This window comes from Chelon labrosus (assembly GCF_963514085.1).
Source record: "Chelon labrosus genome assembly, chromosome: 11".
Classification (NCBI taxonomy): Eukaryota; Metazoa; Chordata; class Actinopteri; order Mugiliformes; family Mugilidae; genus Chelon; species Chelon labrosus.
In genome coordinates this window covers 28,713,522-28,737,961 of record NC_140344.1, presented here as the reverse complement: position 1 = coordinate 28,737,961, position 24,440 = coordinate 28,713,522, and the positions used below count along the sequence as shown (strand labels likewise).

The 24,440-nt window shown below is 42.3% G+C and overlaps 2 protein-coding genes across 3 annotated transcripts; one reads left to right on the top strand and one right to left on the bottom strand.

Annotated features, from left to right (window-relative positions):
* Positions 1-3,243: 3,243 nt before the first annotated feature.
* On the bottom strand, positions 3,244-15,121 carry tmem231 (transmembrane protein 231). Of its 2 annotated transcripts, none has more exons than XM_084554735.1 (8): positions 14,688-15,121; positions 10,346-10,512; positions 9,721-9,849; positions 9,267-9,410; positions 6,382-6,463; positions 6,188-6,293; positions 4,836-5,017; positions 3,244-3,726 (listed from the first exon to the last, which is right to left on the bottom strand). In XM_084554735.1, exons 1-7 carry the CDS (start codon positions 14,824-14,826, stop codon positions 4,855-4,857), a joined length of 930 nt encoding a protein of 309 aa, XP_084410861.1. In that variant the 5' UTR covers positions 14,827-15,121; the 3' UTR covers positions 3,244-3,726; positions 4,836-4,854. The 2 variants fall into 2 exon arrangements, with proteins under 2 accessions (XP_084410861.1, XP_084410862.1); XM_084554736.1 differs by having other exon boundaries at positions 3,244-3,666.
* Positions 15,122-15,347: 226 nt separating this feature from the next.
* Positions 15,348-23,187, top strand: gabarapl2 (GABA(A) receptor-associated protein like 2). Its single transcript, XM_084554737.1, has 4 exons — positions 15,348-15,623; positions 16,715-16,770; positions 18,488-18,660; positions 21,221-23,187. Exons 1-4 carry the CDS (start codon positions 15,590-15,592, stop codon positions 21,333-21,335), a joined length of 378 nt encoding a protein of 125 aa, XP_084410863.1. The 5' UTR covers positions 15,348-15,589; the 3' UTR covers positions 21,336-23,187.
* The last annotated feature ends 1,253 nt before the right edge of the window (positions 23,188-24,440 follow it).

Below are 24,440 nucleotides of genomic sequence, written 5' to 3'. Positions count from 1 at the left end.
AGTGGCCATGGTCCAGGACTACACACAACCACATTCACAAAGCAGCATCTGATGCAGCAGTGAGTCAGAGGGAGGATGAGAGAGGAAATGAATAATAACACAAAGTACAGCGAATTCTTTCATTGACAGAGAAAAACATTTCTGATTCAAAACATCAACAGGGTTTCACACAAGTCCTGAAAGTAGACAAAGATAACCCGATCAAACACATGACACAGAAATATATAAAACTCGTCACAGCAGCTTGGAGGAATTTTAGCCCATTCCTCAGAACAGAACCACTTCAGTTCTGAGATGTTGGTGGGTTTCCTCACATCAACTGCTTGCTTCAGGTCCTTCCACAACATTTCTATTGGATTAAGGTCAGGACTTTGACTTGGCCGTTCCTAAACATTCATCTTGTTCTTCTTTAACCGTTCTTTTGTAGAACCACTTGTGTTCTTGGTTCTCGTTGTCTTGCTGCATGACCCAGTTTCTCTTCACATTCAGCTCATGGACAGATGTCCTGACATTTTCTTTTAGAGTTCACTGGTAGAATTCAGAATTCATTGGTCCATCAATGATGACAAGCCGTCCTGGTCCAGATGCAGCAGAACAGGCCCAAACCAGGACATTAGCACCCCCATGTTTGATGGAGGGATGAGGTTCTGATGCTGGAATGATGCAGTGTTGGTTCATCTCATTTAAACCAAACTATTCTACTTTGGTCTCATCTGTCCACTAAACATTGTCCCAATAGTCTTCTGTCTTGTCCACATGATGTTTAGAAATGTTCTTCTTGGAGAGCAGTGTCTTTGTCCATCACACCATGGTTGTTCAGTGGATTCATCAACATTAACATTAGCCAATGTGAGAGAGGCCTTCAGCTGCTTAGAAGTTCCCCTGGGTTCCTTTGGGACCTCTCAGACTATTATGGAGTGATCTTTGTTGGTGGACCACTCCTGTGGAAGAAGATCAGACTGAGACAAATCCCTGATTTATTTCAACTAAACCAGGAACTGAACCACACCTGAGTCTCATTACATTGATGGAGACACTTCTGAACACATGGACTCTGATTGGATCCTAGAGGAGCACCTCTCTGATATGTAATATTGGCTCACTTTGTCTCCTGATGTTTTGAGTCATTTTTATACAGAAATATAGAATATTCTGATACTTGCAAGTGTCACTGACTGAGTTTACATGGTCTTCAGTATCCCGGTTTTGAGGCTTATCCCTGCTTTGAGCATATCCGGGATATGGTGTTTACATGGAACACAGAGAAACCCGGTTATTCATATCCCTGTATACATGATAAATACCAGAAACCCGTTTTCTGATCACTGCATCCTATCCGCGCATGCGTGTTTTATGTCTTTTTCAATGTTTTCCAACACGACCTAACTTGTTCAACAGTGCGAGGTGGAAAACCAGCGTCACGTAGCTTTTCCGCAACAGACTTGAATATGTCGGCATTTCTGTGTTTTCTGCCATCTAAACACGTAGTTATGTTGAGTTCTTTCATTATTTTAAGGGAAAATTCTGTCTCTGCATCGCTCCAAAAGTGGGTTCTCGTTGCCGCCATGTTGTTTGTATATCTACTGTGTCACTTGGCGTCACTCGCGCCTGCACAGACAGTGGGCAGCCGTTAGAGCTCGGGATAAGGTGTATACATGCTCCAGTATCCCAGCTTCTATCGGAGTACTCCTGGTGGCAAAATCGGGTTTCTTGAAATCGGGCTATGGTGTTTACATGGACAAACACAAAAACGGGATACTTCAAACACCCGATCAAAACCGGGATACTAAAGACCATGTAAACGCCGTCATTGTAAATAAAGATAAAGCAGATTATCACATTAACTCATTCTTGTTCAAAGACTGTTCAACATCCTTTAACGGTGCTCTAATATTATAAGTTAGTACAATACGCCTGCAAAACTTCTGTTACTTATTAATGCTCATTGATTATTAGTGGTTGTTGATTAAACCGGAATGTGGAAGACACTCCCTGATGTGTCACATTAATGGTTTTTGTAAATATTCTGTGATGAGAACATCAGGAAGTCTTCTTGGGTCTCTGCAGACTTTACACACCTGGATTTCTTCAGTTTTATGTATCTTTGTGTAAATCAGTCCTGATTTTATCCAAAGCAGCCAAACACACTCATCAGTGAAGAGGTGTAAAATAAATCATTAATTGACAACTCATCACATAAAGTTAGTCTTATCTGAGCAGTGGACAAAGGCCAAAGCAGCAGACACATCTATGTATGAAATAATCCAAACTAAAAAGTAGAAATCCAAATCACAGGGTCTTGCTGTCCCATCGTAGCTGTCCCTTTTTGGCCTTTCCTCGTGTTTTCTGACTTTTTCTGGATCACCTTTCATTGGACTACCATCGTTAGTGGGTTTCTCTTTTGTTTGGATTCATGACCCGCATGATGCTGCCGCCGCCATGCTTCCCTGGTTGCTGTTAGCGTGGGATGACGAGCAGAGAATCTTTCATTTTTGTAGTTGTTTGACATTTAATATTGCATTTCCTCTTTTCTCCATTAGTGATACAGTTCCTTGTCCAGATTTACGATGGGCTTTACCTTCCCTCTAATAAAAATCCCTTTATTGCAGATATCTGCAAGAACTTCAAACAGGCTGTTCTGCGTCTTTTCCTCAAGAGTCCAGCTGCTCTATGATGAATAATTGATGGAGAGCTGAGCGGAGACGTCGTCCTTCCAGCAGATTCTCCATCAACGTCCACTTGCAGGACTATTAAAGCTCTATTAATGTCACGATTTAAGAGAATGAGGAAGGACCTGAATGCAAGGCACCGGAGGAATAAAAGAAGAAAAGGCACTGCAACGATAATGCCAACAAAGTTAAAACGTAATCCAACAGGAGTGACAGAAAATACAAAAGGAAAAAGAAAGAACCTTTAGGGACGGTGTCTGCCACCGTCAAGTCTTCAGGCTGCTCTGGGGGTTTCAGGCCGGGTTTTGTAAAGCGTCTTGAGACGATTTGTATTGTTATTGACGCTATATAAATAAAAATTGAATTGAATCTCTGAAATACAGGTTATGTTTGTAAATGAGGGTTTTAGTCCTAAATATTTTATATCATACACTTTAATATAACTGTTTTTTTTTTTTTCTATTTTCTAGGTCTACGACAAAATAAAGTGACTGTAGATCATTGAAATGATTGAAAAAGAGTAAAGTCCAATGAAGCTTTGTGTCCTAAAACGACTGAAAGATGGAAATAAATGACCCAAATGAGTTATGGTTAATGTACAAATATTTTATTCTGCTTTACCCAAAATTTATTTACAATGCAAAAAGAATTTATGTCCGAAACATGTTATAAACTCTCAGCTAGACGATCTATTCATATTTCCTATAAATCTCAGTTGCTAGAAAACAGCGATAAGAAGAAGAACAGGAATCAGTGCAGATTTATTAGGAGGAGTATGTGTGTAGAAACCAGTCTGGAAAAAAAGTGAATGAATTTATAAAACGAACGTAGAAAAGTTCTTGGGTCCAAATCCTAAAGATAAAAAAGTTGCTTTCCTCATGACGTACAAAACAAGACGCTTATTCTGATATTTGATTAAAGCAGATTCTTGTACTGACATTCCTTTCAGCGACAAGGACATGATCCAGACTTCTTCTTTTGTCTTTTACCTTCATGTCTGCAACAGAAGTGACTGGTGGTGTAAACCTGTGTTTTATAAAACAAGTCCACACAAGTCCTGAAAGTAGACAAAGAGAACCCAATTATACACATGAAACAGAAATATTAGACTTGTGTATTTATTGAGGAAAGCGAGCCAATATTACATATCAGAGAGGAGCTCCTCTAGGATCCAATCAGAGTCCATGTGTTCAGAAGTGTCTCCATCAATGTAATGAGACTCAGGTGTGGTTCAGTTCCTGGTTTAGTTGAAATAAATCAGGGATTTGTCTCAGTCTGATCTTCACAACACATGTTTGTGGACAAAGGAGCTTTCTGAGGAGCTCAGAGAAAGAGTTGTTGTTGCTCATCAGGCTGGAAAAGGTTCCAGAACCATCTCTAAAGAGTTTGGAAGCCACAAATAATCCACAGTCAGACAGACTGAAGACGACTGTTCCCCTCCACAGGAGTGGTCCACCAACAAAGATCACTCCATAATAGACTGAGAGGTCCCAAAGGAACCCAGGGGAACTTCTAGGCAGCTAATGTCAGGACATCTGTCCATGAGCTGAATGTGAAGAGAAACTGGGTCATGCAGCAAGACAACGAGCCCAAGAACACAAGTGGTTCTACAAAAGAACGGTTAAAGAACAAGATGAATGTTTAGGAACGGCCAAGTCAAAGTCCTGACCTTAATCCAATAGAAATGTTGTGGAAGGACCTGAAGCAAGCAGTTGATGTGAGGAAACCCACCAACATCTCAGAACTGAAGTGGTTCTGTTCTGAGGAATGGGCTAAAATTCCTCCAAGCTGCTGTAGACCACTGATCAGCTGTTACCAGAAATGTTTAGTGACAAGGAGGTCACAGCAGATACTGGACACAAGGAGGCACTTACTCTAACACCTCACTGATATGAACAAGTGACTGAATAAATAAATACACAAGTATAATATTTCTGTTTCATTTCGTTTTCTCTTTGCCTACTTGTCTACTCTAAAAACTTTTAAGCATCATTCTATGTGAGCGAACTGAAAGGAAGTTAAGCTACAGTTTCTAATCTGATTTCTGCAGTAGATGAGGTCTAAACCATCAGACATTTAACATCAATATTTGCTATGACAGGAAGTTAAAAGACAAACAGGCGTGAAACAAACAGGTCAAGGAGTGGGCTGCATGAAGGTTAATACCTGAAGGTCAAAGGAGGCATCACGACAGGTGAGGTTTTCCCACCGGTATCGGTACGGTTGGTAGAACCTGGTTCTGGAAAACAAACCTCTGGATGCGTTCAAAGACCCAGAGGAAGATGAGGAGGACGCTGACGTACTGAATCCAGGCAAACTTGATGGTTTCCCAGAAGCCAGGACGATAAGTGAGACAGTTAAGGCACAAAAATGATTCATGAGCATGATGTGTGTTTTTATTTCTGTTTATTATTGACTATGTTGTGAAAACTGGCGAGCTTTCAGGGTTGGAGTTATAATCTGAGCATTATATAATGACAATAACAACAGTAACTCTTGACGTAGGTCTTGACGCATACACTCAAAACAGCGATGTTCAAGGTTAAGAAACAGTGATAAGTAGAGATCTGTTAGAGACAGCAGCTATGCCCCATGATGTCTGCATTTATCTGCATACAGAGCACAAACCTGAGATCAGATCTGAAGTCATGGCTGGACACGTATGTTAATGCAAGGTGTGAACAGGGCCACATCATGTCAAACTAGTTTCTTGAACATGAAACTGGTTTACACTTCTCAAATGGTCTACACAGTCACCAGATCTCAATCCAGTAAAGAACCATTGGGATGTGATGGAACCAAACTCTCTGAGCGACAAATAAATTAAAACAAAAGGAGGTCCAACATGGTACTGGCAAGGTGTACCCAATAAAGTGGCCGGTGTTATTTCTCCTACAAATAAAACACTGAATAAGCTTGTTGTTTTCAGTTAGATGCATTGAGAGGTTTTCATCTTTTCAGAGGAATTAACCTTCGTTTTACTTTAAATGCAAAAAAAAAAATAAAAAAAGAAAAATATTATTAGATTAGTTTGTAAAATAAAATATCTTCTACGCCAGTCCCGAGAGTAGGTTGAGGTCTCTGCAGCTGCGTGCAACGTGTCATTGTTACTCATTTACAAAGACAGTTAGATGCCCAGTAATACAAAAATACACCCTCCCATAAATCACGATGTTATGTGCCAGCACAGCAGCGGAGATCCAGCCAAAGATTTATAAGCGAGATAAAACACACTCTGGTCGAATAAAACGTTAAAAACCTCACATTTCAAAAGCCTAAAAAGATTTTACTCTTTGAAAAGAGCTGTATTCATCTTAATTTTTTATTTCCATTTCATTTTTGGCTCAGCAAGAATTCTCAGAGCTTCGATTGAACGCAGAATAATGACTGGTGTTATTTGTTTATCATATTATCATCAGCTTAACAGTATGTTATAAACAATTATACATGTCTATTAACTAATTGAATGCAGTAAAAGTTTATGTATTTCATCATGCCCTGTTGCTGTGAAAGGATATCTGATGACCTCCACGGGGTAACGGATTTCAGCGTTAAGCTCAAAGGGAGAACCAGCAGCTCGTCCCAGAGTCCACACCGGCATGGGACAGGACAGCACCGTGGTCACTGTTTGGAGGAAACACAGAGATTTATTTAGGAGACGTAAACACCCGCACTGAGCCGACAAACTAAATAAAAGCCTGCGTCAACTTACAGTTTCTCTCCTGGTAGCTCCTGATGATGTTGTCAAGGTCGTAGGAACTAGCGAACGGGCTGGAGCCATCGATCACAGACACCTTGGTACCAACAAACACAAGATCAGAACCCGGATTAACATCTGGTCTCTAGTGTCCAGGTGTGAACACTGATCTGGTCTCTAGAGTCCAGGTTAAACAGGTCCAGGTGTGAACACTGATCTGGTCTCTAGAGTCCAGGTTAAACAGGTCCAGGCGTGAACACTGATCTGGTCTCTAGAGTCCAGGTTAAACAGGTCCAGGCGTGAACACTGATCTGGTCTCTAGAGTCCAGGTTAAACAGGTCCAGGCGTGAACACTGATCTGGTCTCTAGTGTCCAGGTTAAACAGGTCCAGGCGTGAACACTGATCTGGTCTCTAGTGTCCAGGTTAAACAGGTCCAGGCGTGAACACTGATCTGGTCTCTAGAGTCCAGGTTAAACAGGTCCAGGCGTGAACACTGATCTGGTCTCTAGAGTCCAGGTTAAACAGGTCCAGGCGTGAACACTGATCTGGTCTCTAGTGTCCAGGTTAAACAGGTCCAGGCGTGAACACTGATCTGGTCTCTAGAGTCCAGGTTAAACAGGTCCAGGCGTGAACACTGATCTGGTCTCTAGAGTCCAGGTTAAACAGGTCCAGGCGTGAACACTGATCTGGTCTCTAGTGTCCAGGTTAAACAGGTCCAGGCGTGAACACTGATCTGGTCTCTAGTGTCCAGGTTAAACAGGTCCAGGCGTGAACACTGATCTGGTCTCTAGAGTCCAGGTTAAACAGGTCCAGGCGTGAACACTGATCTGGTCTCTAGAGTCCAGGTTAAACAGGTCCAGGCGTGAACACTGATCTGGTCTCTAGTGTCCAGGTTAAACAGGTCCAGGCGTGAACACTGATCTGGTCTCTAGTGTCCAGGTTAAACAGGTCCAGGCGTGAACACTGATCTGGTCTCTAGAGTCCAGGTTAAACAGGTCCAGGCGTGAACACTGATCTGGTCTCTAGAGTCCAGGTTAAACAGGTCCAGGCGTGAACACTGATCTGGTCTCTAGAGTCCAGGTTAAACAGGTCCAGGCGTGAACACTGATCTGGTCTCTAGAGTCCAGGTTAAACAGGTCCAGGCGTGAACACTGATCTGGTCTCTAGTGTCCAGGTTAAACAGGTCCAGGCGTGAACACTGATCTGGTCTCTAGTGTCCAGGTTAAACAGGTCCAGGCGTGAACACTGATCTGGTCTCTAGTGTCCAGGTTAAACAGGTCCAGGCGTGAACACTGATCTGGTCTCTAGAGTCCAGGTTAAACAGGTCCAGGCGTGAACACTGATCTGGTCTCTAGAGTCCAGGTTAAACAGGTCCAGGCGTGAACACTGATCTGGTCTCTAGTGTCCAGGTTAAACAGGTCCAGGCGTGAACACTGATCTGGTCTCTAGTGTCCAGGTTAAACAGGTCCAGGCGTGAACACTGATCTGGTCTCTAGAGTCCAGGTTAAACAGGTCCAGGCGTGAGCACTGATCTGGTCTCTAGAGTCCAGGTTAAACAGGTCCAGGCGTGAGCACTGATCTGGTCTCTAGAGTCCAGGTTAAACAGGTCCAGGCGTGAACACTGATCTGGTCTCTAGTGTCCAGGTTAAACAGGTCCAGGCGTGAACACTGATCTGGTCTCTAGAGTCCAGGTTAAACAGGTCCAGGCGTGAACACTGATCTGGTCTCTAGAGTCCAGGTTAAACAGGTCCAGGCGTGAACACTGATCTGGTCTCTAGTGTCCAGGTTAAACAGGTCCAGGCGTGAACACTGATCTGGTGATCACATGAATCAGTGATGTCTGTTCATTAGTAATGAGAACCTTTTAAATGATTGTGGCCTTGGAGCTGAGAACTAAACTAAACTAGAAACTAATCTAAACTAGTTTACCTACACCAACTCATCCCTGTGACAACCTTCATTTAACGCCTTCTTAAACCTGATGCAATATGTAGTTATCTCCTGTACCTTGTAATACATTTACTTGGATTCAGTTTCTCTTGTCTTATCTTATTCTATTTTTGTATTCTATACTGTAAACCTTAATTTCCCCACATGGAAAAATAAAGTCCTATCTTATCTAGAATCAACTCATGGAAAGTGAATATGAGGCGGCTGTATGTGATTTATCATGAGGTTAACTATTGATGAGATAACGTTGCTTATTGCCTCAATAACTCCCAGTAGTTTTATTCCCTTTATCAAAGACCATCACAGGTGTTTGTTTATCATCAGTGACCTGGTTCCTCTGAGGACAGAAGCTTCCAGGGTTCAGGTCTAATCTGAGTCTTTGTCTCTAAAACAAATCAGATCTTAACATGTGAGAGTCTTTCCATCTTGTTCCAACATCTGGATCATGTCTCCAAGTCAACCAGCAGCTGTTGATGGTTCTGATCCAGCGGTAGGTAGAGATCCATTAGAGACAGCAGCTTTGTGTTTATGATGTTCTACTGCGCCACATGTTTGCATACGGAGCGTGAAGCTGTGACAGGATGTCGATGCACATTTTAATACCTGAAGCTGACTCACATGTGATCAGGGTTAGACAAGCGAGAACGCTGTTCAGCATTTAATGATTCACACTACCACAGGTATCATCAGGCTTTGTGCTTTCAGATATGTTGGATCATGTGACCTGTACAGTATTAATGTTTGTCAACTAAACACTTCCTGCTCCCTCTTCTTCTTCTTCCCTCCTCATCATCTTTGTCCTTCTTCTTCCTCCTGTTCTATTTCCAGTAGATGTGATGCTACTCATCATCAGAACCTCTTCATCATTAAAGCTCTACAGTGACTGATACATATTTTTTTTGGTATAAACACTTATGAGAGTAGTTCAGTGAGTGTGGTGTCGTCTCACGTTGTAGACGTCGTAGAGTCCTCGGTGAGGCAGGGCCGTCCTCTGCTGCAGCCTCAGGTCTCCGCTGACCAACAGTTTAGCTCCAGGAACGGAGGACGAGTGCTGCAGGTAGGCCAGGCTCTGCATCGCCACCGTGGACATACGCTGTAAAAAAATAAAACACACACAAGAAGTAACACAGCTGGTTCTGACAGTCTGGTCATTAAAGAAGCTGTAAACCACGTGTTAGTCGGTACTTTCCAGCTGTTTAATGCAATAAATCCTCACCAGTTAATATGACGTGGATTTATGGACTTGTGTATGGGTCACTAAACAGCCAGTGTTAACATCTTTATCTCATAGAAATTATTTAAAAGCCATAAATGCACATGCTGTCCCCAGTGTTGGGCTGAAACTTGAGAAGGTGAGGTATAAGTGAGAGGGTATAAACAGACTGAGTATTTGTAGTACATACAAAGAGCTGGTAGCTGAAGGTGAGCAGCAGCTGGACGCTGTAGACCTGCTCCTCAGGTTTCAGAGGAAGACGCAGCTGAAAGATCAGCCGGTCCAGCTTCCCGTCCTGGTTCTGGTCCACTTCTCTCACCTGCACAGATCACAGGAAAACTAAAACACACTGGAGAGTCGCTCTCAGATCCACTGTAGCTTTGTAGCTAAAGCAAATCACAGAATAACAGACTCTTCATTTTCCTGTTTTGCTTTTAACGAGTAAGAACAGTTTGGTAACCTAGGGGCGTGTGGGCATAGAGAAGCAAATCATACACATACATTCACGGGAAGCCATAAACTAAGTTATGTATCTAGGACTTATAAATGATAAGGATGTTTAACTGAGACGTTACTGGTAAAGAGAAGACAGTGGACAAAGAAGAAAAAGGTTTGAGAAGGAGCCTCCTGCTTTATTAGATTTACGCCCTTCAACTACAATAGAAGACAAAGAGATGAAGACGAAGACAAAGCGCTTCCTTTTCTAACTTAATTGACAACAAAAATATATAGATTTGTACTTATTCAACTACTTAGCCCACTAAACACTAGAGTAACAATAAACCCAGCCTGGATGTGAGGGAATGTGTTCTTACAGAGACATCAGGGATCCGCAGGTTCACCCCGAGCATGTTGTTCAGATAGGGGAAGGTGCTCCAGGCGACGTAGTCTCCCTGAGCGCTGGTGGCCGCCACCAACAGAGTCTGGTACTGGAACCTGACGACGGGCTGTTCCTCATAAGTGCTTCTCTTTATCCAGAAACCTACAGAAATGAAACTTTAAACACTAAAAACTTTTAACAGTGTAACCTCTCTCAGCTGGTTAGGTTGTCACCACAGCCCAGAGGATCATCGGCTGCCCCATCCCCTCTCTATGGGATCTATACCACTCCCGCTGCCTGAGGAAGGCCAAGGCAATAATAAAAGACAGAACCCACCCTGGACACTCAGTCTTTGAACTAGACTGAGGAACGGCTTCTGTGCGAGAGCCATAATTGCACTGAACAACCCAAACAATAAAGAAATAAAGTGAAAGATTCCCATAATAATGTGCAATACATGTGTGCAATAACCTTATATGTGCAACTTATAGTAACTTCATATGTGTAATGTGCAATAAGTTCTATCAACAAGTGCAATGCCTTCATGTTGTAATAACAGTTGTTATGTCATGCCAGTGTCTATAGTCTTATAGTTTTGTACATATTCTTTTCATTCCTTACCTTATTTATATTTTTATTTTATTTTTTACTGCACCTAAAAGGGGAAGTCTGGCCACCTTAATTTCTTCTATTCTAAATCTATTTATTTCTTCACTGATTGTTAGTCAAACCAGAACAGTTTAGTAAATATGCTCATTAGCTTTTCTGGGGATAGTAAAGACCATTTTTAATATTTTCTGTTCATGTTATGCATTTAAAAACGTATATAAAATAATCTGTATAAGAACTCTTGGCTGCAGCCTTACAGTACGCCTGTCATGAACTAATTTTAGGTTTTGTTTCATTTAAATACTCACTACCACTGTTTGCTACTGGTGCCAATAAAACCCCCCTGCATTTATAGCTGCATCACATTTCTTTACAGCTCATAATCTGATGCAAATATATTTTATGAGATGGAAAATCCTTCAGGTTTATTACATCAATATAAAGCAAAGATCAGGCAGCTGGAATCTGACACAACATCCTTTCAGAGGGTGGAGGAAGCGCAGGAACAACAGGATGTTGTTATTTAACGGTGTAAGTTTGCTACAGTTGTGCTCATAAGTTTACACACCCTGGCAGAATTTATGATTTCTTGGACATTTTTTCAGAGAATATGAATGATAACACTTTTCTTTCACTCATTGTTAGTGGCTGGGTGGAACCATTTATTGTCAAACAACTGTGTTTATTCTTTTTAAATCGTATGTGACCCTGATCAAGTTTACATACCCCAGCTCTTGATACCGTGTATTGCCCCATTAACATCAATGACAGCCTGAAGTCTTTTGTTGTAGTTGTGGGTGAGGCTGTTTATTCTCTCAGATGGTAAAGATGCCAATCCTTCTTGGCAAAAAGCCTCCAGTTCCTGTAAATTCTTGGGCATGAACTCCACGTCTGAGATCTCCCCAGAGTGGCTCAATGAGGTCAGGAGACTGAGACGGCCAGAACCTCCAGAACCTTCACTTTATTCTGCTGTAGCCAATGACAGGTCGACTTGGCCTTGTGTTTTGGATCCTTGTCAAGTTGGAACGTCCAAGTACATCCCATGCGCAGCTTCCGGGCTGAAGAGGGCAAATTTTCCTCCAGTAATTTCTGATAACACGCTGCATTCATCTTGCCGTCAGTTCTGACCAAGTTTCCTGTGCCTTTGTAGCTCACACATCCCCAAAACATCAGCGATCCACCTCCACGTTTCACAGTAGGGATGGTGTGCCTTTCACCATAAGCCTTGTTGACTCCTCTCCAAATGGAACGTTCAGTTTTGGTCTCATCACTCCAAATGATTTTGTTCCAGAGGTTTTGAGGCTGTTTGGCGTATTATAAACAGGATGGTTTGTGGTAGTAATAGCTGTCTTCTGGCGACTCAACCATGCAGTGCATTTGTCTTCAAGTGCCTCCTTATTGTGCATCTTGAAACAGCCACACCACTTTTTTTTTCCACAGAGTCATGCATTTCAGCTGAAGTTTTCTATGGGTTTTTCTTTGCATCCCGAACAATTTTCCTGGCAGTTGTGGTCTGGTTTCAGCTGAATCTCTCATTTTCCACTTCTTTATTAGAGTCTGAACACTGCTGATGGGCATTCTCAGTTCCTCTGATATCTTTTCATATTCCATTCCTGTTTTATACAGTTCAGTTACCTTTTCCCGCAGATCCTTTCACAGTTCTTTTGCTTTCCCCCGTGACTCAGAATCCAGAAACGTCAGTGCAGCACTGGTTGTAAGATGCAAAGGTCTGACAGGAGCCCAGAAACCCACTGACCTTCTACAGTGGCTTGCAAAAGTATTCATACCCCTTGAACTTTTCCACATTTTGTCACATTACGACCACAAACATGAATATATTTTATTGGAATTTTATGAGAAAGACTGACACGGAGTGGCACACAATTGTGAAGTACAAAGAAAATTATACATGATTTAATTTTTTTTTTGTGTGGTGTGCAAAAGTATTCAGCCCCCTTTTCTCTGAGTGCAACCAATTGCCTTCAGAAGTCACCTGATGATTGCTGAATAATCGAATGTTGACCTAATGACTAAATAGAGTCCACCTGTGTGTAATCTAATCTCAGTACAAACACAGTTGTTCTGTGACGGCCTCAGAGGTTTGTTAAGAGAATATTGGGGAGAAAACAGCATCATCATGAAGTCCAAGGAACACACCAGACAGGTTAGGGATAAAGTTGCGGAGAAGTTTAAAGCAGGGTTAGGCTATAAAAAAGGTTTCCCAAGCTTTGAACATCTCATGGAGCACTGTTCAATCCATCATCCGGAAATGGAAAGAGTATGGCACAACTGCAAACCTACCAAGACACAGCTGTCCACCTAAACTTACAGGCTGAACAAGGAGAGCATTGATCAGAGATGCAGCCAAGAGGCCCATGGTGACTCTGGACGAACTGCAGAGGTCCACAGCTCAGGTGGGAGAATCTGTTCACAGGACAACTATTGGTCGTGCACTGCACAAATCTGGCCCTTACAGAAGAGTGGCAAGAAGAAAGCCATTGTTAAAAGAAAACCACAAGAAGTGCCGTTTGCAGTTTGCCAGAAGCTATGTGGGGAACACAGCAAACATCTGGAAGAAGGTGCTCTGGTCAGATGAGCCCAAAATTGAACTTTTTGGCCTAAATGCAAAACGTTATGTGTGCCGGAAAACTAACACTGCATATCACTCTGAACACACCATCCCCCCGTCAAACATGGTGGTGGCAGCATCATGTTCTGGGGGTGCTTCTCTTCGGCAGGGACAGGGAAGATAGTCAGAATTGATGGGAAGATGGATGGAGCCAAATACAGAGCAATCTTGGAAGAAAACCTGTTGGAGTCTGCAAAAGACTAGAGAGTGGGGCGGAGGTTCACCTTTCAGGAGGACAACGACCCTAAACATAAAGCCAGGGCAACAATGGAATGGTTTAAAACAAAACATATTCATGTGTTGGAATGGCCCAGTCAAAGTCCAGACCTAAGTCCAATCGAGAATCTGTAGCAAAATCTGAAAACAGCCGTTCACAAACGCTCTCCATCTCTATGAGCTGACTGAGGTGTTTTGCAAAGAAGAATGGGCAAAAATTTGCAGCCTCTAGGTGTGCAAGGCTGGTGGAGACATACTGTACCTCAAAAGACTTGCAGCTGTAATTGCAGCAAAAGGCGGTTCCACAAAGTATTGGCTCAGGGGGGCTGAATACTTTTGCACAACGCACTTTTCAGTTTTTTGTTTGTAAAAAATAAATAAAATCATGTATAATTTTCTTTGTACTTCAATTGTGTGCCGCATTGTGTTGGTCTTTCACATAAAATTCCAACAAAATATATTCATGTTTGTGGTCGTAATGTGACAAAATGTGGAAAAGTTCAAGGGGTATGAATACTTTTGCAAGCCACTGTATACACACACACTGATTACAAGCAAACAGATCACAGGTGAGGATGGTTACCTTTAGTAGCCATTACAACCTGTCTGTTTGTGTCATTGTGTGCATGTTATCAGGCCAAAATCACCAGGATATGTAAACTTATGATCACAACAGTAGATAAAATCAATATACTAAGAACTGGTTTAACAGCACCACAAACTCCACCCTCCACAATGACCCTCCAAGTGAATCACCACCTTTCTGATGCTGATTCTATGTACATCAACTTAACATGAGAACAGTCGTGAAGGAGGATTTAGTTCAGGTCTGCTGACTTTACACCCATGAAACTGTGTGGTATTTAAAGTTATATTACTGTACCTTGGCTCCTGTAAGCAACCAGCAGAGGTATGATGTAAGTAAGGCACAAAACAACAACCAGGAACAGGGTGGCTTTCGTGCACACGCTCGTTTTGTACCGAATCAAAGCCGGATGAGAGTACACTTCATAGAAAGCCATAGGTGCAGACAGACAGGCGCTAAAAACAACCGGCTAGCTCGCTAACGTTCCAGGCTAACACAGATGCTAACTGACGCGAGTAAACGCAATAATAAAAAAATAAAAAGCAACGCAAACACAGATTAGCCCCAGTTAAGTAATATCCATCTAAACGCCTCGTCTTTTTAAGTGTTTTTTAATCACTATGCAGCGTTTTAACGTGGTATCTGCGTTAGCCTGCTAGCTAGTTAATCAGCAATCTTGGGGCCATGTTTCAGTTTAGCTTAGCGTCTCGATGTTACCATGGCTTCAGAGTTAGCATTGATGCTGCATTCAGGTAAACGGGGAATTTTGTAAACTTTTGCGTTGCAAGAAAGAAGGGAAGGAAATTAACATATAAAAAATGCCGGTGTGCGGCTGGTGAATTAATTTAGAATTTATTTTATCAATATTTTTGCTTTAAAAAATGTTGACGTGTATATTTTGCTTCCTCCATAACCTAGTTTTTTGATCAAACATCTCAACGGCTGTTTATCTCCGGGAGCACGTGAAGGCAGCACCACGCAGCCCCGCCCCACTCTCTCTGCGAGGCGGTGACGTCACCTCGGCGTTAGACGGACAGCTGAGAGCTCCGAGCAGAAAGACTCTGTTGACGTTTTTGTTTTGGCCGCTTTTGTGTGGATCTTTTCGGGCGTTATAACCGACATCTATCCCCCGATTTCCGATCTCAGAATCCCGCCTTCTCGTCTCCACCGTCACGCCTCGGTGCGGGTATCCTGCAAAGATGAAATGGATGTTTAAAGAGGACCATTCCCTCGGTAAAAAGGGGGTTTGGGGTTGTTATGAAACAAGAGATGTTCTTGTCATGTCATGCACCCTCCTTTCTGTTTAGCCTCTATCTCTCCGCACCAGTTTTGCAGTATCATCTCAGAGATGCATGCCCGTCTCGGCCAATCACTGCTCTAAATCCATCATGGCTAACGTTGCATGACTAGCAACTAATGCTAACATGTTATTCCTGCAGTCAAAATGGGGTTCAGCATCAGAGCAGTCAGCTGTTATTGGCCTGACACCTTCATTTCCACCGCATACAGGCTCACCACCGCCAGACTCCATTCAGTAATTTGAGAATTTAACGTTGCTGTGCATGTGTTCAGTCCCTGATTGCTGATAAAAATGTTTCACACATATTAGATATTGTTGCAGTAAATTCGGATTCGATTAATTCAACTTTTGTCTGTATTGCTTCAGGCTGCACAGTGCCACAATTCAGGGTATATTTAAGCAGTGGATTTAATTTAAGTTTGTTGAGACCACTAATACATGCATGCCCAATTAAATAAGAGAGCATGATGCAGATGATGCAGAGCATATGACACATTTGACTAACAAGAACCATGTAAGGTTCCTGTGTGAATATTAAAATCCTGGAATTTTGAATAGTTTGATCTAAAGTTCTTTCCTCTCTCAAATCAGCTGGAGGACGCTGTTGCAGGGCCTGTCAGTGACATCTCTGTGGCTTCTGTGCTCACGCTCTCTTCAGATAACCTCAAAGCTCCTTTTTAAAGAAAACGCTTCTAAAAGTAGGCCTCTTATCTGGGCTAATGAAAGCACCTAAATGGATCCGCCACATCTTTATCACCCATCACCTCACCCTCCTCCCTCAGGCTGCAGTTCATTGTCTCCCTGCAGCACGTTTGGGTGACTTCTGTTTAAGTTAAAACTAAAACTAACAAAGATAGTTACACTTTAACTGTGTGTTTAGTTGCACCTACTGCTCTGTCTGTCTGTGCTGTGTTTCTTTGTGCAAGACGAGGCTTGGCAGTAAAGCAGGAGAGGAGGAATCCTAAGAGGCCTCACTCATCCCTTTAATCCTTGACTTCCTGTTTGTTTGCTGTCTCTCCCTCAGAGCACCGGTGTGTGGAGTCAGCCAAAATACGCAACAAATACCCTGACAGAGTACCGGTGAGTTGTGGTGGGGGAGGAGGAGTTTTGTTTTTGGCAGCGAGGGTGCAGATAGAGTGACAGAAAGTACAAGAGATAACGTGTGAGTGACTGCAAGAGTGAATGGCAGGTAGCATTTGGACTGAGATCAGTTTGTCCTCCATGCATCCTGAGTGTGTTCACATCTGTGCTTTAAACTGGACACTCGCAATGAGGGTTGTATCTTGTTACCCATAGAAAAGTCCCAGACCGTCCCCCAGCAGCATATTTCAAACAGAGACTTAATTCAAACCTTTTAACAACAAGAACAAGAATAGAATGAAAACAAAATACCGTACAGTTAGACTAAGATTAGAGTGGATCTGAACTGCAGATGTTTTGTATTGTCTCAAATACAACAGAGGAAATATGACTGCAATAAAGAGAAGAAGAATAAGAAAAACCTTTATTTGTCCCACAATGGGACAAATAACATCAAGAAGCACTGAAGGCCGACACCTGAGTGCAGAGCGCACACAGTAAGGTGTGACACTCTGAGCCTTTTGTGTGGGTGATAAGGCCTGTCACACTCAATCCCTTCTGTCTCCTGGGTGGAACAGAAAGATCCTATTATTCAAGCTCTCTGCATTGTTAAGTGTTAAATATGCTGGAGGGGAAAGCAAACAAGAGAACTGTTAAGTTTATTTAACATTTGAGTGGAACAGTAAAGCGCACGTGGAGATGGATTGATGGAGAAGTTTGATGACGGCTTTCTGGGACTTTCCAGACCACCGCATTGTGTTGCTTTCCAAACAGCATAGCTTGTCGATGAGAAGAGACTCTGATTGGCTGTTCAGTTTAGAGATCCAGAACACGAGAAGAGACACGAGAAGTGATCTTGACAAAAAGATGTCTAGAAGTTTCACAGAAGGCTCAAAAAATCATCACGATCAAGAATAAATCACGTTTAGATCTACTAATCAGCATGACTCAGGAGAGGCAAGCTCTTCACAACCTAGCCTCCAAGCTAATACTAGCTCATCCTAGCTTTCTAGCCTGACAGCTAATAATAGCTCTTCCTGACTTCCAAGCCTCCCAGCTAACAGTAGCTCTTCCTAGCTTTGTGGCATCACAGCTAATAGTAGCTCTTCCTAGCTTTCTAGCCTCCAAGCTAATAGTAGCTCTTCCTAACGTCCTAGTCTCCCAGCTAACAGTAGGTCTTCCTAGCTTCATAGCATCCCAGCTAATAGTAGCTCTTCCTAGCTTCCCAGCCTCTCAGCTAACAGTAGCTCTTCCTAGCTTTCTAGCCTCCAAGCTAATAGTAGCTCTTCCTAGCTTTCTAGCCTCCAAGCTAATAGTAGCTCTTCCTAGTTTTCTAGCCTCCAAGCTAATAGTAGCTCTTCCTAGTTTTCTAGCCTCCAAGCTAACAGTAGCTCTTCCTAGCTTTCTAGCCTCCAAGCTAATAGTAGCTCTTCCTAGCTTTCTTGCCTCCAAGCTAATAGTAGCTCTTCCTAACGTCCTAGTCTCCCAGCTAACAGTAGGTCTTCCTAGCTTCATAGCATCCCAGCTAACAGTAGCCTTTCCTAGCTTCCCAGCCTCTCAGCTAACATTAGCTCTTCCTAGCCACCTGCTGGTATGAAGGGATATCTCTGTTGGCTGTAGTCTTTGTGATGCGTTCAAGTGCAACTATTGCACAGGTCCGCTGCACTTTAAGGTGCCTGTTTTGGACGTCTGCTATCTGTGACTGTGTTCTCTCCAGGTGATAGTGGAGAAGGTTTCCGGCTCTCAGATAGTGGACATCGATAAGAGGAAGTACCTGGTGCCGTCCGACATCACGGTGGCCCAGTTCATGTGGATCATCAGGAAACGCATCCAGCTGCCTTCAGAGAAAGCCATCTTCCTCTTCGTCGACAAAACCGTCCCCCAGTCCAGGTGAGAGAACTTGACAGAAGGTAATCCTTAAAGTCAAACTGTTTGTTCTAATCAAAGATTCCAGCTTTACTGTTTACATCAGCCACTATAGCCTGGAAAACAGAAATGTTTCATGTTTCCTGGAAGAAAGTTGGTCTGGAGTCTCTCTGTTGGGAACTGATTCTGCTCCAGCAAAGATCTGCCGGGCCAATCAGATCACGTGGGCGGGGCTTAAAGTGGTGATGGACATAAGCATAGCAGTAGTCATAGACGTTATTGTGTCCACTTATGTCGACACTAAGTCCAAGTGATTCATTGTATATCGCAAAAAAAAAATAAAGTTCCTAAGGTGTAAACACTTATAAGTGTTAGGGTTAGTAGTAGTGTTGTTTCCTTTCTTTTGCTTTGCATTTGTTTCTATCACATAAATTCCAGGGCTGTCAACAGATTAAAACATTTAATTACGATTAACTGCATGATTCCTATTAGCACAAATTAATCACACTTTTTTTAATACCTCTCATCAACATCTCAGCTGCTCAGAAAGTTCCTTGGTTCGTTCATATCTTAGTTAACATCGACAGTAAATGCAGATAACCAGGTCCTGTCAAGAGAAGCATCTGTCAAGACTTGGAAGCTGAACCAGTCGCTCAAAAGACTCATTTCTTTATCCATTTCTGGGCTTCTTTTGAGATTTCTGGCAGTTCTGACAACACAACCGCATGGCGTCACTACTGGTTTGATCACTTCCTGATTTCTCAAATTAGGGTTTAGGCTGAGGTCATTATAACACGATGAAAACATTAATAAGAAATTTGCATTAACGGCTTAATTTCATTCACTTTGACAGCCCTTTTGGAAGTCAGACTCAGTCAGAAAACATATGAGACATATTCTTGTGTTGTTATAAGCGGGTCGCAGAAGGAAGTGGCGGCTTTCCTTCTTCCTTTTTATCCAGACTGCTCCGTTGACTGGTCTGCTGGGAGGAATCCTGCTGATCATCTGCAGGTGTATCCTCCTCTAAACAATGACCAGTAGAGCTCACTGCACCGCTCCTCGTATCTGATGCTTCATTTAGAACGAATGTACAGACACACATTTAACGTCACCGGATACAGGACTCCTCGAGGGCTCTTTAAAGCAGCATCAGTAGAATACAAGGCTCTGGGGAGCTGGTCAGATCCTCCAGATAAACTCAGAGAAACGGAGGGTCCTCTGATTGGTGTAAATTGAGACTGAAGGTGTGTCCTCATCCTTCTGTTTAATATGTTTTGTTCTCAGGGAGATCAATTACTCAAGTGTAGTGTTAATTATAATCTACTAATAAATCTGTTCTCTCTGAGCATGTTTGCTCCATGTGGTGTAAACATCTTCTCCTTCTTCTCATCATTTTCTACTTCCTCTTTGTCTTCCCTCGGCTACGTCCTTGTCCTTGTTCTCGTTCGCTTCCTCCCTTTTCTTCTTCTTCTCCTCATCTTTGTTCTCTTTCTCTTCCTGCTCCTTCTTTATGCTTCTCTTCTTCATGTTCTCCTTCTCCATCTTCCTTCCTTTGCTTTTCTCCTTCTTCTTCTCTCTTCAAACTTCCCCTCCCCATTCTCCACTTTCTCCTTCTTCATCTTCTCCTCCTCATGGTTTTTCTTATTCCTGCTCCTTCTTCCCTCCTCCTTCTCTGCTTCCTTTCTTCTCATCTTTCTTCCTGCTCCTTCTTCTTCCCTCCTCTACTTCCTCCTTCTTCTTGTTCACTTCCGCCCTTTTCTTCTTATTCTCATCTTTGTTCCTCTTCTCTTCCTGCTCCTTCTCTCTTCCACCTCCTCCTCCCTTTTCATCAGTCCTGCTCCTTCTTTCCTTCTTTCTTCTTGTCCACTTTCTCCTCCTCCTTCTCTGCTTCCTCCTTCTTCTTCTCCTCTTTAGTTTTCTTTTTCTGTTCCTGCTCCTCCTTTTCTCTTTCTCCACTTCCACCTTCTTCTCCTCCTACTTTGTTCTTTCTTCTTTTCCTGCTCCTTCTTCCTCCTTCTCCACTTCCTTTCTTCTCTTCCCCCTCATCCTTCTTCCTACTCCTTCTTCTTCCTCTTCCTTCCTCCACTTCCCCCTTTTTCTCATTCACTTCCTCCCTTTTCGTCTTCTTCTCCTCCTCATCTTTGTTCTTCTTCTTGTCCTGCCCCTTCTAACTTCTCCTCTCCTCCACCTCCTTCACTTCCTATTTCATCTCATCTTTGTTCTTCTTCTCTTCCTGCCCTTCTTCCCTCCTCCTCCTCTTCATATTTTTCTTTTTCTGTTCCTGCTCCTCCTTCTCCTCCTACTTTGTTCTTCTTCTTCTTTTTCCTCTTCTTCTCTTTGCACTTCCCCTCCTCCTTCTTCTCCACCTCCTCCCTTTTCTCATTCCTGCTCCTCTTCTTCACTTCCTTTCTCTTCATCATCTTTCTTCCTCCTCTTCTTCTGTTCTATCTCCAGTAGATGTGATGATCATCTTCGTCAGTAAACTTCTACAGTGATTGATGTTTTGATGTGAACTCATGTATCTGATCACATCGTTTTATTTAGCGTTTCCAAAATAATCGATCTTTCTTCGTCTGCGTTTCAGTCTGACGATGGGCCAGCTGTACGACAAGGAGAAGGACGAGGACGGCTTTCTGTACGTGGCCTACAGCGGAGAGAACACCTTCGGTCTGGAGATCCTCCATCCAGCACGGCGCTAACGCTAACACCCAACGGTCACACAGTAGGGCCCGGCGTACACTGGTGCACTCTGCTTTCAGACATCAGGCCTTTACATGTGTTACACGAGTGAAGCACCGACACATTTTGGTCGTTTATGGTCAAATTTTGATACTGAAAGAAAAAAACAATACAAATTTATGGTGAAAACACAAACAAAGCTTCGACGGGGGTGAAAAGCTCGACTTTCCGTCTCGATTGCTGTTTTTGAAGATCAGTCGTGGAGAGAAAATATCTTTTAACACTGCCGTTAAAAAAAAAAACAAAAAAAAAAAAACACGATTATTCAGACTTAAACACATACATGTCGATCGTCACATTTTACCATTATCGTGCTTCTTTGTTGTCACAGATATTTGTGTTCGGCTGAAGGGAGGAGGAAATGTAATCATGTGACTATAATCATTAACCACGCTATGTGTAAGGCTCGTTATATCGTGTATGATTATTAGCATGTTATAGAAGATGACGGTGGAAGCTGTGAGTCCAGCTCAGGGGGCAGCAGCAGCAGACTCTGAGCTCCTAACTATTTGCACAATCCGTTGGCTTATTAGACGTCAGCACCACCCAGGATCATTATCAGCTATCAACGAACGGCTAAAGACGCCTGTTCAGGTCCTGAACCATCAGATCACAAGTGGCCAACTTGAAGCCCCGCCCACATATAAAGTCTTCTCCTAGAGCCGACTGGATTCAGTCCAATAAATCTTTCTGTCAAAGTTAATGTAGTGTGGAGAGGGTAGCTGGTACCTTGTGTTCTCTACTCCAGAAATGTTCTGGTCATCCAACGCTGCCATAAACTCCCTAAAAATTTTTTTTTTTTTTAAATTTCAAGGATTCAAGGATTCAAGGATTCTTTATTGTCATTACGACACATGTTGGTACATGGGAAGGAACGAAATTGGTTTCTCTGGTCCCGATTCAAGCCATAAGTAGAAAAAACAAAAGTATAAATATAGAATATAGAATAAAATTAGCTTTCCAAGTATTGTACAAAATAGCAAGGTGTGTATAAATATAGGCGGTAAAAAGTATCAATGTTAAAATTTAACTGCAACGAATGACCAGCTCTATTTGAAAAGAAAGAAATACTGTCAACAACGCCATTGCCGCTCCATCTGGGTTCACCCGACGCTCCAAGCCCGCCGTCACCATGGTGTGTTTGGTGGTCGGAGCCAACATGGCGGACTGTGTTCCTTGAGGTAAACCTATTTGGGCAACTCTTGCGTGTGTCACTCAGCTGTTTGTCTTAAAACAATAGATCGCTATCCACTGCTGTTTCGGAACCAAGAACGATGCTGCTGGAGATGTGACACAACATGTGGAACATAACGAACTGAAGGAAGTTTTTGTTTTGAACGAATTTCAACTTGGACCAACGGGAGCGACTGATGGCGAGTTGACTGACATGTGACGCAAACCACAAGAGTTGCCCAAAAAGTTTACCTCGAGGAGACACCGTCCACCTCTATGGTCCACCAGTGTCCGGTGAACCCAGATGGAGCATTAGTTATAGATTAGAACTGAACCCTGGAGGCTTCCATCCTCAGAGGGATCAGGTCACTGCTGAGACAAATCAACTTGATCACATCACTAATTAACAACTTACAGATACGTTTTGACATCATTTCACGAGTTAATAATTGTTTAGATGTATTCATTATCAAGGACAGAGTATTTTAAAAGGCTCTGAGTAGCGTGAGCAGCAACGCTTCACTTTAAATTGGCCACCTGTGATCAGAAACTTCAGGATGTATGCTTCTTGTTTTTTTTAGGTCTGAACAGGACCCAACACTTTACTTGAAGTTTATTTTGTTTAACTGTGACATGTTTGTGTCAGTTGACAACAACGTGATAAAACGGCGAACAGTCTTTTGTCTTAGCTCATCGATAGCTTTACGAAACTCAGAATGTGTTAACGAGTGAGGAACGGCCTCTTAATTAATGAATCCCAAATGATAATGTTCATTACTGATCCATTCGTTCAGTCATTAAAGATTTGACTCATTTTAGTTTGTGGCAGAGGTTAATTATTAATCCTAAACACGTCACGCTGAGCGTTTTTTAAGTCGTGCCTCATTATCCGGTCAAATCTTAACAATAAGCTAATTATTCATCTTATTTTAGAGAAGAATCATCACTAACGCCACAAAATGCTTCAGAGGGAGATTTGCCTCAATGCAGAAAGAGTAGATTTTTTTTTTTTTAGTCTAATATCTATTTATTTATTTTTTTGTTAACATGTGTGCTTTAGTCTCCCGATCTTTGACTGTCACTGTTTGAATAAAGTTTGGTTGATTGAAAACTTCTATTTCAATATTCCATTTCATTTTTCAGACATTAATTATGGTTTGCTGACATTTAACATTTAATCATGATTTGTTAACGTTTACGTATGATTTTCTTACATTTTTTTAAACACAGCTTTCATTCAGCAGAAAAATGGAAAGCACAACCTTAAAAATGACTAAAACTACTTAAACTCATGGTGCACAAAAAGACTAATTAACTTCTAACCACATTCAGTGTCTCTCTGTGTTGGAGCTGAAATCTCCAACATGACAAACCCACAATTCAAGCGTCGGTGTATTCTATAGGATAGTCTGTATCTTAGTTTATCTCTGGTGCAAACTACATTTAAGACACATCAACATGAACACGTCACAATCCTCCAGATTTCCTGCAACGCAACAGAGTCTTTTTTTCTCTGATCACTCGTCGGTATCTGCTGCATATCTCCTTAATTCTGATTTATTCAAGAAATGCGCCTTAGCAGTTGCTCGGTAATCAGGCTGTTCAATAGCTGCTCCCTCAACCTGCCTTAACGCTGGTTTGTGTTTTCTTACATTTCCCAAAATGCCTTTCTACAACCTCCCAGTCAAACACAAGTGAGAGATCAGTCCAGCGTAACTTAAACCCACTGATAGAGGAAGTATTAACATTGTAAAGTGAAAATATTCTTTAAATAGAATCTCAAACCCTTGTACTGTTTTCCTTTCAACCATGTATCACCTAATTCTGTGTTTTTAGCCAATCATGGGCAGTAGACAACATATATGTCAAATAATGTGAATTATGAATTACTA

What these genes read in the sequence shown, in the direction of transcription:
- tmem231 (XM_084554735.1), bottom strand. Translation starts at nt 14,826, where the DNA reads ATGGCTTTCTATGAAGTGTACTCTCATCCGGCTTTGATTCGGTACAAA. An exon ending in TGCGGATCCCTGATGTCTCT is followed by an intron (nt 9,850 to 10,345) that starts GTAAGAACACAT and finishes TGATCTGTGCAG; the next exon opens with GTGAGAGAAGTGGACCAGAA. An exon ending in CCTTCAGCTACCAGCTCTTT is followed by an intron (nt 9,411 to 9,720) that starts GTATGTACTACA and finishes ATTTTTTTACAG; the next exon opens with CGTATGTCCACGGTGGCGAT.
- gabarapl2 (XM_084554737.1), top strand. Translation starts at nt 15,590, where the DNA reads ATGAAATGGATGTTTAAAGAGGACCATTCCCTCG. An exon ending in TAAAGAGGACCATTCCCTCG is followed by an intron (nt 15,624 to 16,714) that starts GTAAAAAGGGGG and finishes TCTCTCCCTCAG; the next exon opens with AGCACCGGTGTGTGGAGTCA. An exon ending in AAAACCGTCCCCCAGTCCAG is followed by an intron (nt 18,661 to 21,220) that starts GTGAGAGAACTT and finishes TCTGCGTTTCAG; the next exon opens with TCTGACGATGGGCCAGCTGT.